Source organism: Lampris incognitus, chromosome 21 (assembly GCF_029633865.1).
Source record: "Lampris incognitus isolate fLamInc1 chromosome 21, fLamInc1.hap2, whole genome shotgun sequence".
Lineage (NCBI taxonomy): Eukaryota > Metazoa > Chordata > Actinopteri > Lampriformes > Lampridae > Lampris > Lampris incognitus.
The window spans coordinates 12,907,578-12,924,468 of record NC_079231.1 but is presented as its reverse complement, the minus strand read 5'-3'; the positions used below and the strand labels follow the sequence as shown (position 1 = coordinate 12,924,468).

General features: G+C 46.7%; 1 protein-coding gene across 1 annotated transcript in view; it reads right to left on the bottom strand.

Annotated features, from left to right (window-relative positions):
- The window catches only part of LOC130131475 (neuronal membrane glycoprotein M6-b-like), a 42,625-nt gene extending 26,679 nt beyond the window's left edge, over positions 1 to 15,946 (bottom strand). Inside the window, exon 1 of the mRNA XM_056301157.1 lies at positions 15,877 to 15,946. Within this exon, the coding sequence (XP_056157132.1) occupies positions 15,877 to 15,946 (70 nt within the window). The remainder of the gene's footprint in view (positions 1 to 15,876) is intronic.
- Between the last annotated feature and the right edge of the window lie 945 nt (positions 15,947 to 16,891).

The window sequence follows — 16,891 nt, the reverse complement described above, 5'->3', positions numbered from 1 at the left end:
CCTCACAAAATAGATCATATGATTGGCAGGTAAAGACAGCCAGTCCGGAGCTGGCGCGAGAAGTTGAATTCGCTGTTGAGTGACAGCTCGCTGGAAGCCGGTGGGAGAGAAATCATAATAGAGCTTCGGTCTTTTTGTTTTCTCATCAGCACTTCCAGTGCCGAGAGGGGGGGAGGGTGAGAGGGGTTGGGCGATTATAGGGTAGGAGAGAGGGTGTATGAGAAGAGAGGGAGGAGGGAAAGACGGACACATGAAAAATGAACCCCACCAGAGAGCAAGAGAAAGGCACAGGGGGAGTGGGGAGCAAGAGGCACACAGCCATAGAGTCTATTTATTTTATTTAACCTTTATTTAAGTAGGTTAGTCCCACTGACAGCAGAAATCTCTTGGGAGTAGACCTGGCCAGGACAGCAGCACAGGAAGCAGAGCAGCACGTAAAAAGAAATAGATGATCACATAACAATTAATACAGCAAAACACACTATCACATGATAACATGACCGGTAAAGGAGGGAACAAAAGAGAGCGAGAGAGAGAAGAAAAGAGGTAGGGCGAACGAAGAAGAGCTGAGTGTCTTGGCCCTAGGGCCGGCGAACAGCAGTTGCTATGGCAACGCGTTACCCACGACCCAGTTCAGGCAGCAGCGTAGCCCATCAAAGCCTCCTCGCTCTTCACATACACGTTGTACACCCACCCACCCACACACCCACGGAAGCATACAACCACACATACACACAAACACACACGCTCTCACTCTCTCTCTCTAGCTCTCTCACACACACACAACTGCAACACATTCACACGTGTACACAAACACACACGAGTGTGAACTCTTCTTGGACCCCAAGGGCCAACGCGAAGGATCGGCAGTGATCACAGAGCTGAACCAGACCAAAACCTTGGACCCACCACATGTACGATCCATTCCCATAGCGTCAGAAGTACCAAGAGTAATGAGAGCACAAAACACTGTTATGTTTTGTGTTGGAGTCATTCCAGACCAGTGGTTTTCAATCAGGTCCTCAAGTATTATGAGTACTGTTGGCTTTCTATTCTGCCAGGTAGTTCATTACATTGATCTGTTGTTCCAGTAGCTGGAATAGATGGGGCTGTGCCCGAAATACACCGCTATGTAGGTACTGCATGCTAAATGTTGTTCAGTTTGTACTGTTATATCAAAATACCTTTAGTACGCAGCGAAACAATTCTATTATACTATCCTCAGTCAACTAGCAGAGGTGACTTCCAAGCGGATTTGGCCTATGCAACTTATACCTACATGGTAACCACGCAAAGTCGCCATTTTCTTCCAGAATGGCTTTCAGTCCATTCATACTAGATTATTCGGTGAAAATAGTATCCTACATCCTGGTGTTTTTAGTACACGACGTGTGTCCATGCTGAAAACTTTATGCTCTAGTATACTACTTTATTGTATGTACTACAGGTATGCATGGGTCTTCGGGCACAACCTTGTACAATATGTGGTACCAGAGGATGGGACTGAGACTCACCGTCTAAGAGTGCTGTGAAGTATGTGATGCTTGTGGCCTGCAGGGGGTGGGGCCAATGTTGAGTGACAGGTGGGGCCAATGTTGAGTGAAAGGTGAGGCAAACGTTTCTGAACCACACACACATGCAACAGTGGACTGACTTTTTTGAGTGCAATGACTTTGAATTGAACCGTTGGACCTCGTTTTGATGCTTTCTCTTTCGTGTGCTGGATTTCTTTTTCCAAGTTTCCAGTCAAAGAATTCACAATTTTGAGTTTTCCCCCAAAGCTAAAACAATTGAATTTGAACCTCTTATGAGGCAGGGAGGCAAGAGTCGCTCTGACCATATTGTTAGGTAAATGGGTCAGTTGGTGACTATGTTGAGAGAGAGAGAGAGAGAGAGAGAGCCGTCCATGCACCCTTGTTTCACAATATTTAAAACAGTTCCCAAGGTATTTTTTAAGGCTAAGATAAGTGACTAAGCTGATGGCACATTATGCCACATTATGTGACATAGACTATCCTGACAGCTAACAATTTGTCAGAAACTGAATAGCCCAATAGCAAAACACGATAATCCTCAGTATCACCCAACACAGTGCATTTTGGCGACAAGGAACAGCATTAATAAAGCTTTGTGAATATTTCAACGGCTGGTCTGGAGCGTGCCTAGGGCGGTATTCCAGTTAAGAAGCTCTGTGTTCCTTATGGGGCAATTTCCTCACCGAGCATTATGGGTAGATTCCCAGCAGAGTTGTAGGGGGAGTTAAAAAAGACAGATAGAGGGGAAGTGAGGGGCAGAGAAAGGCAAGCACGGGGAAAGGTACCAGCTCCTGATAAACCGGTGCAAATGCTAGCTGCCATCTTTGATGAAGTCAAGACAAAAAAGAAGAAGCCCCGTCTGTTTGATGTTTGCAGACTGCAGCTCTTAAAGCACCCGCCCACACACACACACACACACACACACATACACACACACATACATAAAACAGACAGACACACACACACATGTGCTCCTTGCATAAATGTACAAGGCATGCCATTATTCCAGATTTCATTACATTTGCTGGAAGAACCGGGTGAGGTTTTTCATACCCCCCCAAGAATAAATCCAAACAAACTGGACTTCAGAACCAATGCTGGAAACAGCATTGATGAGTGTGATGTGCTTAATGGCACATCACACTCATCTTTTGGTCTTGTCCCAGCATACAACCTTTCTGGGCCAACGTTCAAGCTACCACTAAGAGTAGTTTATGTTGAGTTGACCTGTCTTCCTTTCTACATAGGAAACCCATCTAAGGCACTGGAAAGACAATTATTATTCTTACCCCCCCTTTTTTTCCACCCCAATTGTACCTGGCCAATTACCCCACTTTTCCAAGCCGTCCCGGTCGCTGCCGACTACCAAGTGCCCCTTCCGATACATGTGGAGTCACCAGCCGCTTCTTTTCACCTGACAGTGAGGAGTTTCGCCAGGGGGACGTAGCGCGTGGGAGGATCATGCTATTCCCCTCAGCCCCCCCCCCCCCCGGACCAGGCGCCCCGACCGACCAGAGGAGGCGCTAGTGCAGCGACCAGGACACATACCCACATCTGGCTTCCCACCCGCAGAGACACGGCCAATTGTGTCTGCAGGGACGCACGACCAAGCCGGAGGGGACACGGGGATTCGAACCGGTGATACCCCTGTTGGTAGACAACAGAATAGACCGCTATGCTACCCGGACGCCCGAGAGACAAATATTTACTAAAAATTCTCATGGTAGCAAGCAAGCAAGAAGGCAATTACAAGCCGCTGGCTTCTTAAAGAGCCTCCTATCCCGATCCAATGGATATTTGACGTACGGTTTAAGATTACAGAAAGGAAAAGGGGAAGAGTGTTGGACTAAATGGGATACACACCTGACTAGTGGAGAGCCTGACAACTGAAACTATAGTAAATGCAATTGTGAAACATGATAGTGAATGTGAATGAAAGTGTACCATTCTGTGACTGACAGCTCTTATGTATATGATGCGATGTAACTGAGCGACCTCGGGTTTATTGTGTTGTAAACAACCCGGTCTCGCCCATCTGCGTACAAATAACATGATATTACACTTTGCATACGCCAAAATCCAGTTTCGCGTGCAGATGATATGCTAGTCCTTTCCATTAACATCTGTGGAGAGCTGATGGGTCCAAACACCACGCATCACCTTGAACGGTCATGACGTCACCAGCGAGGCTTGCGCAGTGTGAAAGTGTAATATGGTGTTATTTGTACGCAGATTGGTGAGACCGGGCTCGTTATAAAAAAAGAAAAAAATTGTAGAAAATAAAAAAGATGTTGATTCCATTGTGTTGGATGTGTCCTGAAAAGCATTTTTTTTCATGCATTAAAATTATTTTCTCTTTCTGCGTATCATCCCAATCTCCATTCCGGTTTTTGTGTGTCCCCTGTCAAAAAACAGAAGGGGGGGGGGAAATTAGGTGAAATGTTTTCGGTAATCGGCTTGCTCGCTGTGCTGATCAATGTGCTAAGGGCGCGATCTCCATGCAAGGTAAGAGGATCACGCCAGCGGGCATCGCCGCTCCCGACCAGAATTTTATTCCCCCCCCTTTTCTCCCCCCTTAGCGCATAACTGACCCTAATCTTCTGTTTTGTACGAGATTCTTGGCTGGTTGTGCAGGGTTATGAGGGCCAAGGCCACCGGGTCAGCATCTGCCCAGGCACTAAAACAAACAGCTCTCAAATCTCACTGCCATGCTCTCCACCGTGTGATCAATACCTTTACCCCGGCGGATCTGCAGATCTTTAACCTCACTCCATCCTGCTAACCCCCCCCCCTCTCCCTCCCTCCCTCTCTCTCTCTCTCTCTCTCTCTCTCTCTCTCTCTCTCTCTCTCTCTCTCTCTCTCTCTCTCTCTCTCTCTCTCTCGCCGTCTCTCCCTGGTTTCGTCCAATCTGGACCAATTTCCGGCTGACAGCTGGGCAGAGGACTCAACTCCCAGGACATACGGACGCAAACATGTGCCCGCCACATAAAGTGAACGGAAACGGAGAAAGAGGCGCATGCATGCAAGTATGCACGCAGCACAGGATACAAAAGAGGTGAGAGCATGCACACACACACACACATTCAAACAAAAAAATGTTTGCCATACACACACACAAACACACTCACGCACATACACCCACCCAAAAACACAACATACTTGGAAAATCAACATCTGGTATAAATTACCATGAGCATGTCCAATGGTTTGCGTATGTGTAGTAGCTGCTACTCCATGCATCAGCAATATGAATTCTGAGTAAGCATATAGGGGAAAAATATGGATGCAACCAGACGATCCTTCCATCAAACGTTACAGACCTAAAACAACAGAAAACCAGCACGGCGACTACAACTGACTCCACAAATAGCCATGCCTACACAATTTCTCTTCAAGACATGTAGTCTGCATCATCAAATATTCATCTTCTCTCCTGGTGAGGCAAGGAGCATTTCCTTGTTCTTGTGCTTCTGCTTGGCCATCGGCGAGCACTTTCACACTTCTCCGTCTTTACTGCCTGGAGAGGTGTGGCGTCTCCCATGTTTACAGATTCAAAGATTTACCAGTGGCATCATTTTGAACAGATCTCCCCGCAGGAAATAGCATCCGGGCGTCGTGGCGGTCTATCTCCGGATTGAATCCCCATGTTACCTCCGGCTTGGTCAGGTGTCCCTACAGACACAATTGGCCGTGTCTGTGGGTGGGAAGCCGGATGTTGGTATGTGTCTTGGTCGCTGCACTAGCGCCTCCTCTGGTCAGTCGGGGGGGGGGGGTGAGAAACTGGGGGGAATAGCATGATCCTCCCACACACTACATCCCCCTGGCGAAACTCATCACTCTGAGGTGAAAAGAAGCTGCTGGTGACTCCACATGTATCGGAGGAGGCATGCGGTAGTCTGCAGCCCTCCCCGGATCAGCAGAGGGGGTGGAGGCTCGGAAGAGTGGGGTAATTGGCCGGGTACAATTTGGGAGAAAAAAAGGGGGGAAATCACCCCCCAAAAAGAAATAACATCCCACCCCCCCCCCTCCGCTTTTCAGAGAACCTCCTTCACCCCGTGACACAACCGCCGTCCTTGCTGACCAGACCTTCTCCACGTTTGTTCGTGGCCCTTTGTAATACAGCTGGCAGTGTATCTGACAAACTGATTGTGAACCTCTGACTTCTGTCTCCCCTGCTCAGATGAAATCATGAGGGCACTTGATCTTGAGACTGTACATAAAACGCAACTTATACCAAGATGAAGACCCTCATGTGACACAACTGCTGACACTAGTTATACCTCCAAATCGAAGCCGGAAATTTAATTCCGAGGCTTGTCAGTCCATTCTGTGAACTTTATTCCGTGTTATGCTGGCAGAGTATGGTCCCATTAGGGCTGTTTTGGGGTGGTTCTCAAAAGAGGCTGAGATAGTTTGTGCATGATAATACAGAGATGGACACACTGATAAAACCATTTACAAACTGCGGTGCGACTTTGAACGATGGCGCTGGCTAGGAGCACAACAGGTTTCAGAAGGTCACCGAAAGTCTGAAATGGAGATCAGCGAGTCCTCAAAACCTCTGGAGCTAAACGTGTTACAGGAACTTCCTCTTACTTCCTTTTCTTTGGTCATCTCTTATCTAAGCAAACGTCATCGCCTGTACCATGACGTGATTGGCTACCTCAGCTGAGCGCAAAGAAAAACTTAGCTGTTGAGTCCTGTTCTTGCAAAAACTAAAAAAAAAGATCTTCTTGCCCCAGGAGTACCATGCCATCTAACTCGATGGATGTGTAGTTATGCAACCAACTTGGCTAATGTCACTTTTCCTGAGATGTCAAAGTCAGTGGTCCTCCTCTGGCCACTCCCCTTCCCTTTCAGGGTCGTCGGCATGGTGTGTGTGTGGGGGGGGGGGGTGGAGGGGGGTGGCAGGGTGGCACATCAGGTCTAAACCAGTGAAGGCTTTCTAGCATGACTTGTTAGAGACTCATTTACAGTAGGACAAAGATGTATTCTGATCTGACTTACGAGGAAATGTGCTTAACAGTTTAAATAGTTATATGGTCATCACATGTTCATTCACATGTATTATTTTTCATCAAAAAGAAAGGATGCAAAGAGTTACGCCTGATCTTCGAGGGAACTTCAGTTACAGACTGATGAAATGGTTCTATACAACTTAGCAGACGAAGTTGATGAATATTCTTTTTTTTATCCCCCCCCCTTTTCCCCCCAATTGTACTTGGCCAATTACCCCACTCTTCCGAGCCGTCCCAGTCACTGCTCCACCCCATCTGCCGATCCAGGGAGGGCTGCAGACTACCACATGTCCCTCCGATACATGTGGAGTTGCCAACCGCTTCTTTTCACCTGACAGTGAGGAGTTTTGCCAGGAGGACGTAGCGCGTGGGAGGATCACACTATTCCCACCAGTTCCCCCTCCCCCCTGAACAGGCGCCCCGACTGACCAGAGGAGGCACTAGTGCAGTGATCAGGACACATACCCACATCCGGCTTCCCACCCACAGACACGGCCAATTGTGTCTGTAAAGACGCCCAACCAAGCCGGAGGTAACATGGGGGTTTGAGCTGGTGATCCTCATGTTGGTTGGCAACGGAATAGACCACTACGCTACCTGGACACCCTCTAAAATTGATGAATACTGATGTCAGATGATGATGGCAGATTTAATCGGCGTCAGGCAGGTTTATGGGATGAGCTGAGCAGATTGGGCATCAGTGGGTGATGGAGGCAGGCAAGAGGAGGTTGGCATTATTCTGGAACAAGGCATGCTGTGGCAACCTGCCGCTAGGTGCTATTCATGTTCCCACTGTAGACCGTAGGATGCACGGGAAAACGCATGTGCACGCGTGCGCCCCAACACGCTAGACATGATGACAGGGAGCATACTAACATCGCACGCCCCACGAACGAGCAAACGTGGAGTATGCTTTTCCCATGCAAATGTGAACGAAGCGTAGGAACCGGGCAGGCATGAATGTGAACATGCCACGGCGCATCACGAGGTCTCGCCCACACGTGTGCCTAAAAATAGACAATTTTCCCTCCATCTCAGCTGTTGCAAAGACATAGATGTTCCCCCGAATGACTCTCCGGGTCACTGACACGTAAACAAATATGGGCACGCGCGCACAAACACACACACACACACACACACATCCAGATGGAGGCTGACAGCATGCTTTGGGCAAATGGCTTCAAATGAGGAACACATAAGACGCTCCCTGTGTGATGGCTTTCACATGCTTCCAGAGCCTCACACACCTTCAGGGGGAGAGCAGCTTAAGAGGGGAGTGTGTGTGTGTGTATGTGTGTGCATGCACTTGCACAAATTCATTTGTGCATGTGTTAAAAAGAAAAATGGATGAGGAAAGATTTAGAAAGAGAGGATTGGGAGAGAGCGTTGATCAGAGTATTGTATGAAAAAAGGCGGGTAAGAGAGCGAAGTGAGGTGGGAGGAGGGTGACGGACAGAGAGAGGGTGGAAGAGAAAGGTGGGTGGTGTTGAATGAGACACAGTTAGGTGCTGTATTGGGAAGTATCGCGTTACTCTGTAATCCCATTACTTTTCCCCATAACTTGTAACTTAAGTATCCATGAGTTAAGTGATACCTTACTATTTCAGCTTCATTAATATGACTGAACAATGAGGGTTTTTTTTATGTTATCACCCCTTCTAAATATGCAAATGACAAAGAAAAACTGCAGAAATATGATTCAGCCATGGCTCAGATGATTTCACTGAAGTTGACTCGTGTGTAAAGTATTCCCGGTGCGAGTCCAGGTGCAAGTGTCGTGTTTGTTTAATATCATCTTGTCAACACGCGACACAAATAGCGGAAATAAATGCTGTTTAGTTACCCTGACTTCTCGGGCAGAATCACACAGGCAGAGCAATTCACTTAAACCAAGAATTTGAAAGCGAGAGAGACAAAAGATCGGTGTGAGATAAGAGTAAATATAAACATTCGAGGCTTGAGAGAGAGAGAGAGAGAGGAGAGAGAGAGAGAGAGAGAGAGAGAGAGAGAGAGAGAGAGAGAGAGAGAGAGAAACAGAAAGACAGAAAGAAGAGGCAAGAGGAGAGGCAGCCTAATTATAGTTCCTCCCCCTATGGAAAAAAAACCCTTTCTGAATCAATACAACCAGCTGCAGTCAGGTTTCCCCCTATAGACATGGATCTTATAAAACATCACAGGATCTCAACAGCTGTATTCCAAAAGAGCCGAGTATCGTTTTTTTTCTCAATTGATTGATTTTCAATTTGATAAATTGACCAATCGTCCAATGACGTCACAATATAGGCGCACACACTCCGTGTCATTAACAGCCCATCGGTTTCATTGGTCGAAATGAAATCCCTTCAAATAAACTGGCCTTTTGTAGGAAACACCGCATAAACAGATTTTCTGTTTTGGAGAGGCAAAAGGGGACTGGAGTCGAACACAAGCCCGATTTGGTCCCGTTTGAGACACAAGACTGTTCTGAGAGCTGATAAGACACAACAGTTTTATATTTGTAGCCCCGTGCAGCTTTTTACTGCAACACAGCGTCTTAGTGGAAAACACAGAGATCCGCCTGACTCAAAAGAAGTGACTGTGATGAGTACAGAGCCACTGCCCTTTCTCTACCACTCTCTCTCTACCACTCTCTCTCTCTACCACTCTCTCTCTACCATGCTCTCTACCACTCTCTTTCTACCACTCTCTCTACCATGCTCTCTACCACTCTCTCTCTACAATGCTCTCTACCACTCTCTCTCTACCATGCTTTCTACCACTCTCCCTCTACCATGCTCTCTACCACTCTCTCTGTACCACTCTTTCTACTACTCTCTCTCTACCACTCTCTGCCACTCTCTTTCTACCTCTCTCTCTACCACTCTCTTTCTACCACTCTCTCTACCATGCTCTCTACCACTCTCTCTCTACCATGCTTTCTACCACTCTCCCTCTACCATGCTCTCTACCACTCTCTCTGTACCACTCTTTCTACTACTCTCTCTCTACCACTCTCTGCCACTCTCTTTCTACCTCTCTCTCTACTACTCTCTCGCTACCACTCTCTCGCTCTAACACGCACTACCATGCTCTCTCTACTGCTCTTGCTCGTCACTGCTGTCTCTACCACTGTCTCGCTACCACTCTATCTGTACCACTCTCTCTCTACCTCTCTCGCTCCCCACTGCTCTGTCTCTACCACTGTCTCACTACCACTCTCTCTCTAACACTCTCTACCACTCTCTCTACCTCTCGCTCCCCACTGCTCTCTCTCTACCACTGTCTCTCTCTGACACTCTCGCTCTCCACTGTTCTCTCTACTGCTCTCTTTCTACCATTGTCTCTCTACCACTCTTCTCCACTGCTCTCTCTACCACTGTTCTCTCTACCACTCTCTCATTGCCACTCTCTCACTACCACTCTCTCGCTAACACTGTCTACCACCTTCTCTCCACTGCTCTTGCTCTACCACTCTCTCTCTCGCTCTACCACTTTCTCTGCCACTCTCTCTAACACTCTCTACCACTCTCTCTCTCCACTGTTCTCTCTCTACCACTCTCTCTCTCTCTCTGCCACCATCTCTCTACCACTCACTCACTCACACTCATTCTCTCTCTCTGTCTCTCTGTCTCTCTCTCTTTCACCTAAATGATGGTGATAAGTCGATGTTACCCTCAGGAACTGGCCCTTAGAAAATAAGGACCCAACCTGAGCTCATCTGAAATGTACAAACGCTGCTTCACCAAAATAACTTTGAAGCCCCCCCCCCACACACACACAAAACTGCTCAAAGTGGTCTCTTCCCTCTTCCTTGCTCGGGTGGTTTTTAAAAGGCTAGGCTGGTTCATCTGCTATTCTTGTGATATCACCATTTCTGGTTGTAAAATGGCTTGAAGCTTCTTTTTTTGGGGGGTGGGGGGTAACTAAACCAATAGAGTCAACCAAACGTGTGTGTGTGTGTGGGGGGGGGGGTTAATCAAGAAACATGAAGTCCAAACAGTTTGTAAACCAGGCGAAAACTGCAATTATGATGTAGATTGTAAGCATCAGATGTTTTATCAGATGAGAAAGCAGGTAAAGTGTACAAAAGACTGTTTATTACCAAACGTCCAATTTTCTTCAGTACTGCTGCACAGCCCAAATAAAACATGAAAAAACAATCGCAAATGTGACTTGACTATAGTTTCTTAACTTTTACTTCCAAGACATAAAGAAATTTAAGCAAGCGATCAACTGGACATGATTTGGTTATTTAAATGTATCTTCCCTAAAAACCTCAGACACGTGATCCCCCAAAACCAGACAATAAAATGGAATTTACTGTATTGCACTCCACTGTCATCGCCACTAACTACTGCTGGGCGATATGGAGAATATTATCATCATGATTATCTTATGGAAATTCACACGATATCGATGTATTTATCACTATATCTGCGTACGTATGGAAAATACCTTGTTTAAGAATTCAACTGAAGTTGATCACATTGGAATGTTCGGTAATGTAAAGTATAATATCAAACCAAAGCTAGTTTGCAAATAGTAATTCTCAAATATTTCTGAGAGACATTTTAGGTCATAGATTCTCAGTATCGTTAATTTAGACTGCAAAATTGTGTATCACAATATGATGGTATCCCAATTTCATCCTGATACAATACCATTGAAAGACGATAAACAGTAATATTCAACCATTGCCCAGCCGTGCAGACAATGAATGCAATTTAATGCATGGCACTCCAGTGACATTACTACTAAGTGACTGTTCGGCGCTTGTTCCTTGAAGTTCCCATGAGTCACCTTGACGTAGCCGGTTCACATCACGAACCCCTTGTGAAGGGTCACGTGACACCATCAACACTTAAAACACCGGTGTTACGGAATTTTCCCACTCCCCCACAGAATGTGACTCCCCTTAGCATGAGGCTTGGTAAGGTTATGCTAACCCTAACCCCCTAACCCTAACCTCCCACCCCTAACCATAACCCGTTCACGCCAGGGGGAGTCAGATTCTGCGGGGAGTTGGAGAATTCCACAACGTCATCGCCAGCTATCTCGGTTTAACGCCAGATCAATGTGTCAAACACTGAGGGTTGGCTCCATAAATCTGAAGTCGTGGAGCACCGATGTACTGAGACGGAATAGCATCGATTCCACAGCAGCTCCACAGATCGACATACTGAAAAGAAAATTAAATATGATTAAAAGGAGATACGGCTCCGACTGTGTATTCAGCTGCAGCGGTAGCGAGACTAACTGCTCTATTCTGCCAAGAGGACAATCTAACACCACGCATGCACGCACGCACGCACGCACACACACACACACACACACACACACACACACACACACACACACACACACACACACACACACACACATCAAGTGCCGTTGTAACAATGATCTTATCTCTCACGATTCTGGTCTTAAAGTGAACGTCCAAACCAAAGCATGGGTAGCGAGCAAGTGGCAAGTTATGAAAGAAAAGGTACACACAGACACAGACACACACACACACACACACACACACACACACACACACACACAGGTTTAGCACGGAGGGGAAAGGTGTGTGAACAACCCAGTTACTCAAAACAATCACTTTGCAGCAGCATTTTTTGTAAAAGATTGCACGATGACAAAACCGCTTTAGAAGGGTCACCGAAAGTACATTAAATATAAGAATGAAGAAAAAAAAAAAAAGAAGCTCGCCTGGGAGGTGTTTGCTTTATTCCTGAATAAAACGAAAACTTGACTCGTATCAAATATGATTGGTACCCCAGAGAGCATAGGCTACTAGCAATTGGAGCCCTCCTCATCTGAGTCCTCCTGAGCACAGTGCAGGTCCGCAGACATACAGATTAGAGATTATGGCAAGCAATCAGGCAAAAAGATCAATCTGTACCCCCCCCCCCCCATTGGGATTATGCATCAAGCCTGTTTCTGTGTTCATTTTTCAGTTCATAATTACTCTTGGCTCGATGTCTCAGGAAGACACCAGAGAGACGGCCTTCTCCACGGACGCCCGTAATCAAATACGCAGGCTTTGTTTGCAATGATCAAGGTAACTAACGGAGTCATTTCTTAATGAACATTTATTGATATATATATATATATTAAAAAAAAAAGCTGCCACTAACAACACACTATGTTGGATATGTATAACTGCATTAACACCGAGTCTGTGTTTTCCTATACGGTTAAGTGAGGGGGAGTGGTTCATTCACCCCTGTTAAAAATCTACTGTGGCGATACTGTAATGGGGTTTGGATCAAACTGTCCAAGGCATCTTTTTTTCTTTTGGACAATGAGTAAATGGGCTCTCTCAGGTTTCAAGTTGTTTCAAGGTTCACATTTTTATAAAGCGTGATAGTGCTACGTCTTTATCTGAGTACAAGAGGTTTGAATGTAACTGGGGACCCCGGCTTAGAATTACTACCTGACACTTACTCTATTCCTTTTTATTCCCACCTACGACAGAACGCATGGTTAGAAAAGGGGCAGCTCTGTTTTTCAACAATCAAACGGATAGAAAAGACCAGAAGATTATGTTTTGGCTTGTCCGGCTTCAAATGCTTTTGACTTTGTCATGAGAGTAGCAAAAAAGAAAAAAAAGTGCTGCACACATCTGCTCGAGTTGAGAGGTTAAAACGGAAATGCGCCCTACCAAAGCAAGACCAGGCACTGGCACACACAAACGCAAGCTTCTTACATGACATTTCTGGCTTGCCTACCCCAAACTGTAAATCTTGAGCATCTTAACGGATGCTATAAGCTTATGGTCACACTCCAGATGTCAAATGCACACAAAATGTCTGATTGCGCTGACAAATAGGCCATCCTCAAATCCAATCTATTTTGGTGCGTTGTCAGAGTTGCCGGCGTGGGTGGCTACAGCACACCTACAGCCTATGAAATTTGAGCATGCCGAAAAAGCCGACTCTATTTTTTGCCAGTGTAATTTGAGTGGTGACACATAAAAAGAAAAAAAATCACATTTTAAGAGTTCATTGCTACATCGATGAACAGTTGTGCCCTGTCATGGTGCATGGATGATGACGTGTTTTTAGCAACTCGAGCTTTTAGGCGCTGCCTGGCTCTCATCACACACCCGCTAATGCACGCAGTATACGCCTTGGGAGCAGATGATGTAATATCTTATTATACAATAGGTAGTTCCGAGCATGACAGCGCACCTAGCTGTGCTCAAATAAAAAAAAAAAATTCTCATTACTATAAATATTCCTCCGCCATCGACGCTACTAGCTTAAAACACATGTCAAGTTCGCGGAAATAAGCTAAATCTGTCCTTGGAAGATATTTTTTTTCGCCCAGCAGATATCTTCGTTAGAACAAGATTGAGCTAGTATGGCAGTTTTTTGTTTATATGTGTGGTATTTATTCAGTGGGAAATCCCACGATCTCTAGAAAGCATTAGCTCAAGTTGGCCGGATGACTCAGGGACTAGAAATCGTCTGTTTTCTAGGTCGTTACTAACGGGACGTCTATACTTGCTGGAGTAGTGAAACTAGGCTTTATTACGTAGGAGTCTACTGACGTGACTAATTGTTCTCCAAGTATTACTCATACCCCATGTATTTCCAGGGAAACGGAGGTAGCACTAACAAAAACTTCACACCCTCGCAATGTCATATTGCTTAATTTAAAATGTTGCTGCTGAAGGACAACTCACTCTTCTGCACGTCACGTCATTGATCTGAGAAGAAAAACAAACGGCTCATACCTTCAAACCTTACCTTCTGACACTACCGTGGCAAGGCCCCATTTGAGGTATGGTTGTAGTTGTGGTTGTAGCTGATTATATTAGTATAGCTACAGTGATGACTGAATGTGAAGAGTGACGGGATGGGTGTTGTGGTGTGTAACATACTGTAGGCCTGCCGTGAGGGCAAACGTGAAGCATTTTTTTAACCCCAACAAACAGCTATTCACTATTTATAATGACAAAAATATAATTTGTCGTGTGATGGCAACATTTCTTTTGAAAAGTAGTAACTTTCTTTTTTGGGGTATAATGTTTTAATTGGGGTTAACAGGTCCCTAAAAACGTCTTGCATTTGAACAACAGTTATTAACATTCATTTGACCACTTTTGCACCACATGGGCATTTCCATATAGTAGCTAAAATGTGGGACACGGGGAGGGGAGGGGAGGGGGGGCGGGCAAGATGGGAGACACCAGAATCAGGACATCGCTGGAGGGAGAAAATGTGCAGCAAAGAGCCCCGGGACCACCATAGCCCAGACCACCTTGGGGTAACGCGTACCATGCGGAACAAAGGGGCCCTATCAAGTCACTTCTTTACACAAGAGGTCACCTGGCCAATAAGAAACAGCTGTTATTATCACAGGGCGCATTTTCACGGACTCCAGTGTCGTCTCCAACCTGCGAGGGGTGCAGTTTTACCTCCACCGCCACACCACAACAAATCATCTACACCCACCCGGTGTGTGCGTGGGCGTCGAGTACGACGGACAAAGACACGCCTACACTTTTTAACAAGATCCAGATTCATATCATAAGGGCTCCGGGGAGAGCGGCTACCGAAAACACGACTAGCGGAACTCAATATATGTGTGAGTGAGGGGTGAGACGGTCTACAGGACGGGGTTAAAGCGATGGGCACGAAGACCCGTCAAGCGTGCCAATCAAACCGAGACGCCGTCGAGCCTTTCTTTGCGGGCGTACGGTAGACAACACAGGTTCGAAACGCCGCCCCGTGCAACCCATAGCAGACAGTCGACCTGTACGAGGATAACCTGTAATAACCCAACCCGTCATCAGTCATCATATGATGCGGCGACATCCTCAAAGACATCGGCGGACACCTCTTAGATAACACCGATCCACACCTGACGGAAAACAATGCCCCCCCCCCCACAACAGCGCATGCACTGGATAGCGTACTGCACGGGTGCATAGCGACGGTTTTCTGCCCTCATAGGTGTGACTCGGGGACAATGACGGGGAGTCCACATGGCTGCAGCAAAGCAAAGCAAAGCAAATCGGGATTTAATATGCCCCATAAAACAGACCGTGCGTTTTGCTTACCCCCCCACCCCCCACAGTCTCTTTCCGCCAAATCCGCCAAGCAACGCGCACAAAACGACGGACGGACATTTGGACAGTCCCGGGTCATTTGTGCTGGAGAACGGGCGGGCGGCGTCGTGGCGGAGGGACGGTGAAGAAGAAAACGCCGCTATTGTGTCCGCAAGTAGGTTAAACCGCTCGGGCGGGCGCGCGGGCAAAAATCTCTGGAAAACGCTCAAACGTCTCCCCGACTGGCATCCCCTCACGATCTCCCCATTTACCGACTTCATACCTTTGCTCTCTTGCCCCTCGTCCTGGTTCTCCTCCGCGTTAGACTCCATGGCTGGCTTGGTCCCATCCATTTTAAAAAATAGTTTGCTTGTGGCACTTCTACCTATCTGGATGCTGTAGATCCTGGCGCCTTGGTGCTCTCGCTCTCTCTCGCTCTCTCTCTCTCTCTCTCTCTCTCTCTCTCTCTCTCTCTCTCCTCTCTCTCTCTCTCTCTCTCTCTCTCCCCCCCTCTCTCTCCCTCTCCCCGTACACACCCTCCCCTGTGTAGACTTTCTTTCTTTCTCTCTCTCTCTCGCTTCATACACACCCTCCCCTTTGTAGGCTTCTCTCTCTCTCAACTTCTCTTGTCAAGTTTAGCCTCTCCTTCTCTAGAACAATCCCGTTTCAAGATGCAAGGGCGCTGTCAGATTGGATTTATTTTGCACATGCAGATTAGCGGCCCCCAAATGATGCCAGATAACGCTTTGGCCCCACGTCACTTGCAATCCCACTTTGGATATGGATAAAAACGGTGCTGGCGGCGGAATGATTATTATTATTTTTTTAATGTCCTACTTTATGATGTTAGAGAGCAGTAATTGTAATTGGAGCTACTCGATGTCCAGTCCAGCTCATCTGCACTGGATTTCGTTTTGTTTCATCAGTCTCTCTGTCCGCCTCCCTCTTGCAGGTGAAACTTTTTTCTCTTGAAGAGCAGGGGGTCATTGCACAAGGATAAACTATGCAAGAGATGTAAATTTGCAAACTCGTAAGCACACACACATAATCTCTCTCTCTCTCTATCTCTCTCTCTCTCTCTCCATTGGGTGATATGCAAGAAGACGGGCGAAGGAGAGAATGAGGTAGGAAGAGAGGGAGAGACTGACAGAGCAAAAAAAAAGAGAAAGAGGATGAGGATGATCACACTGCTAAGAGAGTGTAAGTGAGCTAAAGGAGGGCGATGGATGAAAGCGAGAGATGCAGATTGACAGCCGGCGGTGGTGCTTGGGCGGATACGGTGGGTGGGTGGGGGGGGG